The sequence below is a fragment of the Oryza sativa genome, chromosome 7 (assembly GCF_034140825.1).
Source record: "Oryza sativa Japonica Group chromosome 7, ASM3414082v1".
Taxonomy (NCBI): domain Eukaryota; kingdom Viridiplantae; phylum Streptophyta; class Magnoliopsida; order Poales; family Poaceae; genus Oryza; species Oryza sativa.
In genome coordinates this window covers 1,818,812-1,829,554 of record NC_089041.1, presented here as the reverse complement: position 1 = coordinate 1,829,554, position 10,743 = coordinate 1,818,812, and the positions used below count along the sequence as shown (strand labels likewise).

Below are 10,743 nucleotides of genomic sequence, written 5' to 3'. Positions count from 1 at the left end.
TGGTCAATCGTGATTGGTTAAATAATTACTTGCCAACTAAAATATGGTAAAGGTGGGTTGTGAGCACATGGTTTTGAAAGTCGTGCTCATGACGATTAAGGACCGGTTCGCGAGCTACTATTGTGAAACATTAACCGTGCCAACCACAAGCCAGTGTGGGCAACGGCTTTACCTTTTGTATAGCATGGTTCATTGTGGGGCACCAGACTGAGAAGTGGCTGGGGAGTCCATGCCTCTGGTTTTTGAGGGGGTGATTATGATTCAGGAATGGTGCGCTGCGGTGGATTGTGTTATGCGAGGGGTAATGTCACAGCTCCTTTCCGAGGTACCGTGGTGGTACTGAGGCACATGGTGACATGTTGTGGGGCTGTGTCTTGTGGGTACAGTGGTACACCTCTGGCCAGAGTAAAACTATTCGAATAGCCGTGCCCGCGGTTATGGGCGGGTTGAGCAATGTTTTTCGTGATTAGTCTCACACTTCTCACAATAATTATAGATGTTATACCTGGTAATAATTTGCTTAGCTCCTGGTTTGGAGATTAGATCTGTACAGCCGGGTATGGTTGTTCAGGATGGTTGGGCCTGTGCAGCATGGGTGTGCTGTTCAGTGTTGATTAAAATTTCTGATTAATTACTCTATTGTTTTACTACTCTTAACTCTTTGCTAAATGTTGCTTTCGCAAATGAGACTATATTATGCCATCCTTTGGTATCCTTGTGCATTTGCATATTTGCTGTGTGGCTTGCTGAGTATGTCATATGCTCACCTTGCAATAATCAATCAACCTCAGTTAAAGAAAAAGGATCCAGAAGGAGAAGGCGTTTGGCTTATACCCCAGTTGAGCTGCTTGTGGGAGTGGAGCTGGAGCTTCGCTAGATTTTATTTTCCGCTGCAGTTTTCTTCATGGTGAGGACTAAGTGCCTCTTAAGTAAGTATTTATCGTTTTAGTTAATTTGATGAATCTGTATATTAAATTGTCAGTTTGTGTACCTCGGCTGATTCCTGGACGAGGATTTTATGCACAAATAAGTTCGGAAATTACTAGTGAATTTTTGGGCGTGTCATATACCACTCCAAAAATTAGTTATGTTGAATTTGCCGATGATAACTGGTATTGGATGTGAGGTCTTACCTGACCCGGACGTTGTATGAATTTGACAGGGTTTAATTGGATATCTGCCCCTGAAAATGGCTCTTGCATGTACCACTAAATATGCAGTTGTCTCTTTTAAGTGCATGTTCTAAACTTCTAAGGATGATTATGGAATGATGTCTTGTTAGTTTAGAAAGTGATGTGTTTTGTTCATGGTATATTTCAGGGATGAGATCATGGTATATGAGTTTGTTTTTCCAGCCCTTCAGAAAAATGATAATTTACATTTGTCAGGGGAAATTGTAGGCCAAAACGGCATGTCTAAAATGGCCACAAAGTCATAACAACCTCAATTTAAAAACAAAGACCTTAAACACAAATATAGTACTAGCTCCAACATAATCCTGCAATAATTGTTGCAAGGTTCCTATAAAAAATAATATACCTTAGATTGATCACAATCAAGCTAAGACCCTGTTTAGATGGGACTAAAACTTTTTAAGTCCCTATCACATCGGATGTTTGGAAACTAATTATAAATATTAAACGTAGACTATTAATAAAACACATCCATAATCTTGGACTAATTCGCGAGACGAATCTATTGAGCCTAATTAATCCATGATTAGCCTATATGATGCTACAGTAAACATTCTCTAATTATAGATTAATTAGGTTTAAAAAGTTTGTCTCGCGAATTAGCTTTCATTTATGTAATTAGTTTTGTAAGTAGTTTATATTTAATACTCTAAATTAGTGTCTAAATATAGAGACTAAAGTTAAGTCCCTGAATCCAAACACCACCTTAAATCAAGGTTACTATTGACAAATGCTACCTAGCCTTTTTGAAACTTGGCAGCCAAATATTTAGCCAAGCAACAAAAAGGAAAAAAAAAGTGTCACCTCAGAAAAGCAACTTTTGATAAATAACACTTGAACTACAAATCTACACTTGTCTGTCCCATCCTAAAAAGTTAACAACACCCAATTTCACACTCAAAGACACCAGACACCAGTACAAATTCACAACAGCAACACACCATCCATCCCCAGCCAAAAACCAAAAAGAAAAAACAAGAACACAAACTTTATGCAAGAAAAGAGGAAAAAACGTCCATAAATAAAGAGAGTAAAAATTCAAGCATAAAATCCAACAAAACATCACATGTTTCTTTTTCCTAGCAAAAATAAAAATAAAAATAAAATAAAATAATCACATGTGTTTTTTTTATAGCAGTAGCAGCCAGCAGGAGAGGAGAGGAGACGACTCCATTGCCAAAAAGCTCTCACCTTTGCCTCCTCACTCTCCTCACACTCTCTTGTCTCCACTCGCCGCGCCACGCCACGCCGCGCCGCGCAATGCGCCTCCACTACCACCACCTCGCCGTCGTCCTCCTCGCCGCCGTGGCGGCGGCGGCGACGGCGGCGGCCGGTGGCGAAGCCGACGCGCTCCTCGCGGTGAAGGCGGCGCTCGACGACCCGACGGGCGCGCTCGCGTCGTGGACGACGAACACCACCTCGAGCCCGTGCGCGTGGTCGGGCGTGGCGTGCAACGCGCGGGGTGCGGTGGTGGGGCTCGACGTGTCCGGGCGCAACCTCACCGGCGGCTTGCCCGGCGCCGCGCTGTCGGGGCTGCAGCACCTGGCGCGCCTCGACCTCGCCGCGAACGCGCTGTCGGGGCCCATTCCGGCGGCGCTGTCCCGCCTCGCGCCGTTCCTCACCCACCTCAACCTCTCCAACAACGGCCTCAATGGCACCTTCCCGCCGCAGCTGTCGCGGCTCCGCGCGCTCCGGGTGCTCGACCTCTACAACAACAACCTCACCGGCGCGCTCCCGCTCGAGGTGGTGTCCATGGCGCAGCTCCGCCACCTCCACCTCGGCGGCAACTTTTTCTCCGGCGGGATCCCGCCCGAGTACGGCCGGTGGGGGAGGCTCCAGTACCTCGCCGTCTCCGGCAACGAGCTCTCCGGGAAGATACCACCGGAGCTAGGCAACCTGACGAGCCTCAGGGAGCTCTACATCGGCTACTTCAACAGCTACTCCGGTGGGATACCACCCGAGCTCGGCAACATGACCGACCTCGTCCGCCTCGACGCCGCCAACTGCGGCCTCTCCGGCGAGATCCCACCGGAGTTGGGCAACCTCGCGAACCTGGACACGCTGTTCCTGCAGGTGAACGGCCTCGCCGGCGGCATCCCGCGCGAGCTCGGCAAGCTCGCGAGCCTCAGCTCGCTCGACCTGTCCAACAACGCGCTCGCCGGCGAGATCCCGGCGACGTTCGCCGACCTCAAGAACCTCACCCTGCTCAACCTGTTCCGGAACAAGCTGCGAGGCGACATCCCGGAGTTCGTCGGCGACCTGCCCAGCCTCGAGGTGCTGCAGCTATGGGAGAACAACTTCACCGGCGGGATCCCTCGCCGGCTGGGCCGCAACGGGAGGTTCCAGCTGCTCGACCTCTCGTCGAACCGCCTCACCGGCACGCTGCCGCCGGACCTCTGCGCCGGCGGCAAGCTGGAGACGCTCATCGCGCTCGGCAACTCGCTCTTCGGCGCCATCCCCGCCTCCCTCGGCAAGTGCACGTCGCTCACCCGCGTCCGCCTCGGCGACAACTACCTCAATGGCTCCATCCCCGAGGGTCTCTTCGAGCTCCCGAACCTGACTCAGGTGGAGCTCCAGGATAATCTCATCTCCGGCGGCTTCCCGGCGGTGTCCGGCACCGGCGCGCCGAATCTTGGCCAGATTAGCCTCTCCAACAACCAGCTCACCGGAGCATTGCCGGCGTTCATCGGGAGCTTCTCCGGTGTTCAGAAATTGCTCCTTGATCAGAACGCGTTCACCGGCGAAATCCCGCCGGAGATTGGCCGGCTGCAGCAGCTGTCCAAGGCTGACCTCAGTGGCAATTCGTTCGACGGCGGCGTGCCGCCGGAGATTGGGAAATGCCGGCTGCTCACCTACCTTGACCTCAGTAGGAACAACCTCTCCGGTGAGATACCGCCGGCCATCTCTGGGATGCGGATACTGAACTATCTGAACCTGTCAAGGAACCAGCTCGACGGCGAGATTCCGGCCACCATTGCCGCAATGCAAAGCCTCACCGCCGTGGATTTCTCGTACAACAACCTGTCCGGGCTCGTGCCGGCCACAGGGCAATTCAGCTACTTCAATGCCACATCCTTCGTCGGCAACCCGGGATTGTGCGGGCCGTACCTCGGGCCATGCCATCCCGGTGCTCCCGGCACTGACCATGGCGGCCGCAGCCATGGTGGACTCTCCAATAGCTTCAAGCTGCTGATTGTGCTAGGATTGCTTGCCCTTTCAATTGCATTTGCTGCCATGGCGATCTTGAAGGCCCGATCACTGAAGAAGGCGAGTGAGGCGCGTGCTTGGAAGCTCACCGCATTCCAGCGCCTCGAATTCACCTGCGACGATGTGCTTGATAGTCTCAAGGAGGAGAACATCATTGGCAAAGGTGGAGCTGGGACTGTGTACAAGGGGACAATGCCGGATGGTGAACATGTCGCGGTGAAGCGGCTTCCCGCCATGAGCCGTGGTTCCTCCCATGATCACGGGTTCTCCGCAGAGATTCAGACGCTCGGGAGGATCCGGCACCGCTACATTGTGAGGTTGCTCGGCTTCTGCTCGAACAATGAGACGAACCTACTCGTTTACGAGTATATGCCCAATGGCAGCCTTGGGGAGCTACTCCATGGCAAGAAGGGTGGCCACCTGCATTGGGACACAAGGTACAAGGTTGCTGTTGAGGCTGCCAAGGGGCTCTGCTACCTGCACCATGATTGCTCACCGCCGATATTGCACCGCGATGTCAAGTCGAACAACATTCTCCTTGACTCCGATTTCGAAGCGCATGTTGCTGACTTCGGGCTTGCCAAGTTCTTGCAGGACTCTGGCACATCAGAGTGCATGTCTGCAATTGCTGGCTCTTATGGTTATATTGCTCCAGGTAAAAGATTGATCTTTGGTTCATTTGTGCTGCCTTCGTATATGGTTTAAATTCGCTTGATTTTGATATACCACTATTGTGTTTCTGTTGTAGTCTTGTTTTAACTTGTTAAGAATTGTCTTGCTATTCTAGAAGAGAATTGATGTCTTCAAGTTGGCTAATCATGCACTGTGTTGTGATTGTGGATTTACAGAGTATGCATATACGCTCAAGGTCGATGAGAAGAGCGATGTCTACAGCTTCGGTGTTGTGCTCCTTGAGCTGATCACCGGAAAGAAGCCGGTAGGGGAGTTTGGGGATGGCGTCGACATCGTTCAGTGGGTCAAGACGATGACGGACTCGAACAAGGAACATGTGATCAAGATCTTGGACCCTAGGCTCTCAACTGTGCCGGTCCACGAGGTCATGCACGTCTTCTACGTCGCATTGCTTTGCGTCGAGGAGCAGAGCGTGCAGCGACCGACAATGAGGGAGGTGGTGCAGATCCTCAGTGAGCTTCCCAAGCCGACATCGAAGCAAGGAGAGGAGCCTCCTAGTGGTGAAGGTGCTGTGTTTGATCTTGTAGTGCCAGCTGAATCTGCAGAGGCCAATGAAGCCAAAGAGCAGCAGCAGCAGCAGCTAAACTCACCATCTTCACCGCCACCTGATCTCATCAGCATATGAAGAAATGCTGAACTAAATTGTTACAGTTCAGTTTGATTTGGTGAAGTTTGGGTTTCTAATCTGGAATGCTTAGGGTGTGTGGTATGTAGGCCTTCGCATTTAGGGTGTGGAAATTGTAGGCCACTGAATTTCTTGTGTGGCATGTATCTTTGGTATCTTAGGTATTTGTGTTGTAAATATAAGCTTCTTAACCTCCAGTTTCCTGCTACAATCAAGAAACTTTGTAGGAAGTTAAGAGCTTAGTTATCTGAATCCATTTTAGCTTCTTTTTTTTTTCTTTCAATCTGAGCCCCAAAATGTCAAATGCTATCTCCATCCAATGTGACAGCATAACCTTTTAACTGTGGAATCATGATTATCAAGGTGTTCTGTTATCTGTACTTGAGAGTGTAAACTGCTGAAGTGAGCAGGTGTTGCATTCAAGAGTTGTACTCAAAAACCTCAAGTCTGAAGGCAAAGAACAAATGTACTTTCACATCTGGTGAACAAGAACCACTCATTCAGATTTGGCCAGTTAATGCATATCATCCCTTTCTCCACTGTATAAGATGCTTCTCCTCGACTGTTGAAATGTACCCTGGGTGATATTAATGCTTTCGTCCTTAAGCTTTGCTTGCTTAGCTTAATTTACTGAAGATTATGCTACTATACTCATTCACCATTCTTTCTTCTTTTACCGAATACATTACTGCATGTTACTCATCTTTTAATGGTTCATCATATTTCGAATGCAGTTTACTACTGCAGGCTGGCTATACTAATTCAAATCACTCCAAATCTCCAATAGCAATGATCAGCATAATGAAGGCTTTGCAAAAGGATTTGGGCAAGATTCAGAGTGAAACTTTACAACATCAAACAGGTGTATTTTGTTCAGTTAACAATAACAACAACTAACTACCAACCTGTGGTTGCAGAGTTGCAGGTCAGGATCAGGTCAGCAGTATGGGAGCAAAACTTTAAAGTGAAGTGAAAGCGAGAGAGGATTCATCAGAGTAGCACACTCAGCATCTTGACTTGATAAAACTTAGGAGTACTTTCAGATGCCCAATACTACTATCTCTGTAAAGAGGTCAAAATGTGTGAGCTGGAAGGATGTGCATGAGGTAAGATCCATGATAGCATGGTGGCTGATGCCAGCCTTCTCTCACTCCAAAGTGGGCCCCACATGTCATTGACTTTTCATGCTGGACCAGCAACTCTGCTGTTTTCTTCAGAGAAGCCTGGGAGGCTCCAACTGCAACTCTACCTAAACCCTACTAACTAATTGCACATTTGACATTTGCCTCCCTGACCATAAGGTCCATAAACACATCCTTGAACTATCTACATTCTAGTTATTTCTTAGCAGAAAAAATATTGAGTTTGTGGTAAATTCTTCAGTAAAACATCAGTGCTAAAGAACAAGATGAATTCAGTTTTTCTTTTTTTTCTTTTTGGCAACCATTCGTTTGGAAAATTTTGGGATGCAAATTGGGAAAATTTTCATGATGTCATCAGCATCAGATCTCCCCGGTCACAATCGCAAGGAAGCAACACCATGTGTGTTTAGCCCCGTACAACTGCTCTAATCTTATCCATCACTCAATCATTCAGACACATATATGCACACCAACTTGAGGGTCCTCTTCTTAAGTGGGTTCCTGAGCATCTGCAATTTCACAATTATCATAGTCCTTTCCAACTTGATGTTCTTGTCGTCCTATGAAGAGAACATGGCACTCCTACTGCAAAGGTGACAAGAAATCTAACCAACAAGCCTAAACCTAATGTTGTGATCTCCAAAAAAGCCTATCTTGGTCACTATTTACTTCTACCATAGTTAAAAAGAGCAATTTTATGGTTCTTAAAGAGGCACATGAAGGTCCAATAGTATTTAGCTTTAATTTGTGATATTCTCTAATACCCTAATAATTTGCAGTATCTCACACTACCTTTCTACACCGCTTAAAATATAGCGACTTCTATCATTCAAAATTTATCACAAAATATAGTAACTTCTTCACCTACTCCCTCATCTCGACCAATTACTACCATCTCCTATTTAATTTCTCTGCATACTTCTTCGCATCAACCAATCACAACAATCTATGATTTAATTTCACCTTAATCTCTTAATTTCTGCTAAAACTTTTAGAAATTATTATATTTTGAGACGGAGGGAGTAGTTAAAACATAAGAGTATTATCCTCCACTATCCTCTTTTCACATTGATTGAGAGCAAAGGAGGCTGCCTCCTTGAAGGGAGTCCATGAATTAAACCACTGAAAAGCCATTGCACCAACTGCCATATGTACACTTTACAGATGAGCATGCATGCATCGATGATCACTGCAAGTACTCGAATTACATTATTAGCAGTTTTCATGTCTTTTGGAGCAATTCTTGATTCAGCCAGCCAGGCCAAGATCGATTTCAAGATAAGATCATGGCTCACCGCACACGCACCCACAGATCTTCGATTGCTTATGCACTGCCGTTTGGCAACAGCTATCATCAGAAAGTTCAGAGCAAGCTGAGTATAAGTTGGTCACACTGACCAATCTACTTAATTCTGATCAGTCAACATTAGAAACTTGACACTACTACTAGTTTCTGATGCTTTTGTGCTGTCCAAGCTCCAGCAATACATTTGTTAGATTCAGAACTACTACTTCAGATCAGTTTAAATGATTTGTTTGTTCTTGAATGTGTTTTGGACTGACTGCTTCTGTAATCCATCCACAGTGTTTTGTGGGGAAAAAAAGGAGGCTTTTTGGTGGTCCAGAACTGAAGTTTGTGTTTTTTTTTATTTTTGTGCAGTGGATGCTGCACATTAGAAATTTTTTTTATGAATAATGGGGGACCATATATAGTACTACAGATTAATTACATGTAGCAGCTTGATCCTATATTGTCATACTGTCACACTGTTGTTTTCTTCTTCCTCTTCTCTTCTGCTCTTCAGATGGATGATGAGAGGATAGAAACAGTTGTTACAGGCTTACAGTTACGGCTCTGAATCATGTTTTTCTGAAAGAAACTGAAGAATGCTTTTTCTCACAAGCTCCTAGGTGCAGTTCTTGCATGCATGACTTGCTGCATGCTCAGAAGAAAAAAAAAGAGAGAGGAGAGGTAAACTATTTTACTTCTAGCATCTAGTAGGTGGCTCACACAAATGTTGTGTAGTATAAGTATAACTGTATGTTCTGATCTTACCAGTGTTTTCAGCAATGACATTTGCATACCTGTAACTTCAGTCTAATAACACAAATCAAAGAAATTGTTTTTTTTTTTACTTTCACTTTTCAGTAAAATCTAATTTTAATTTGTGGGCAAAGAATTTTCATCTAGAAGGGCCAACATTAATCTGCAATAATAGCAATCCAACTATAGTCTTAAAGCCGGGTTATTTTTTAAAAAAAGCTTTTTTGCCTTACAAAAATCTATAAAATTTGTGGGTGAAAGACTGAAGAGTGAAGACTGACGTGCCATTGTTTCAGAGAACAAGAGACAGATCTTAGTGGAATCAATCGATTCATCAGATACACACGATCGACCAACCCTAATTATTACATGGTTTCATCATTTAACTGGATAGAAATGACTAGAAATGCAGGTTAAACTAGAAGACATAGAGAAAAGATCTGAATTTCTGCAGGTACTATTGTCTGCAGACCACCCTGTGGTGCTTTTTGGAGGCAGTAATCAACTCACCTCAGCTGTTTCTGCACTGAAGTTTACTGCGTGCATAGTCAAAGTAGGACTCTGAAAATGTTTAGTGACACATGTATAGTAAGCATCATCTCAGTTACAGTAGATGATCTGAACAATACTGTTTCTCTCTAATGAAATGATGTTTGGTTGCTGAAAATGGTTTAATTTGTACTTCCCTGCACTGACTTAACCAACAAATCTCAATGACTTGTCCAAAGACTCAAGCTTTGGATTCTTCTTGAATGCAGTGAATTCAGAGCAAACATGTCTGTACTCAACCTTCAGAAATGGGAATGGCACAGGAAGAAAACTAAATGCAAGTCAACATGTTAGAATTCATGATCAGAGAATTCTTGCAGAGCCAATGGTGTTAATTAGTGTGCTCTGGAATACATTGAATCCATGCTAAGATGGACCACCCAAACTTGATTGAATTCGGTTCAGTAGCTCATACAAGCCTGGCACCATGGGAAGCACATGCAAGTTCAGGTGTGTTTCTGACAACTTGGAATTGATCAATTAACACCTTACTTTTTTTTGGTAAGTTTCAAGATGCTCCAAACGGTACACTGTTAAAATTGTTACTTTCATACTTTGATCTCTTGTGTGTTTAAAATAAAAATTTGATCTCTGTAGAGGTGCATTTGAGACCCAAAACTGTTGAAGGTTCACAAGATTCAGGAATAGCATGTTCATAGCAGAGGCCCAGTGACTTGCAGTGATGGGCCTTCAGAATCATGGTACTTGTGCTACTTCCATGGCATAATTTGGGCCCATTAACATAGACATAATCCAAGTCATGCAAATGCAATAGCAAAGAACATAAGCTCATACAGAATTGTCAAAGGATAAAAAGCAACAAATTAAACCTGCAAAATGTATCAAAGTGAAGAGCTTGAAACCGGAAAGAATATGTACACGATATTGTATAGTAACTAATCAAGAAACCAGATAAACCATGAAAAAAATGATCACCTCTTAGGTGACCACCTTTTGTCATCTTCAACAGGTTTCCCACCTCTTTGGAAAACTAGGAAGTAGGAATTATCAAGTTTCATTGTTCTTCCTCAGTAGTCAACTCAGTTTCAAAAAAAAAAAAAAAAACCGATCGCGAAAAGAACAGTTGCTGTTCTTCCTTTATATTCTAAAACCGATCATTTAGCCCTGACCAAAGTATGTGCAGCCTGTATTGTATGAACAGACACCGATTTCGCGCTTTCATCTCCACACATTTCAGATTGACAAGATCCAATTCCACTAATATTTGACTACAAGGTTAGTCAATCTATATTCAAAAGGCAACACCACTAATTGAGCTGATCTGAGGTG

At 44.9% G+C, this 10,743-nt stretch overlaps 1 protein-coding gene across 1 annotated transcript; it reads left to right on the top strand.

Annotated features, from left to right (window-relative positions):
* The first annotated feature begins 2,338 nt into the window (after positions 1-2,338).
* Positions 2,339-6,098, top strand: LOC4342345 (leucine-rich repeat receptor-like serine/threonine-protein kinase BAM1). The gene is made up of 2 exons (XM_015789185.3): positions 2,339-5,055; positions 5,249-6,098. The coding sequence occupies exons 1-2, from the start codon at positions 2,454-2,456 to the stop codon at positions 5,716-5,718; spliced, it is 3,072 nt and encodes a 1,023-aa protein (XP_015644671.1). The 5' UTR covers positions 2,339-2,453; the 3' UTR covers positions 5,719-6,098.
* The last annotated feature ends 4,645 nt before the right edge of the window (positions 6,099-10,743 follow it).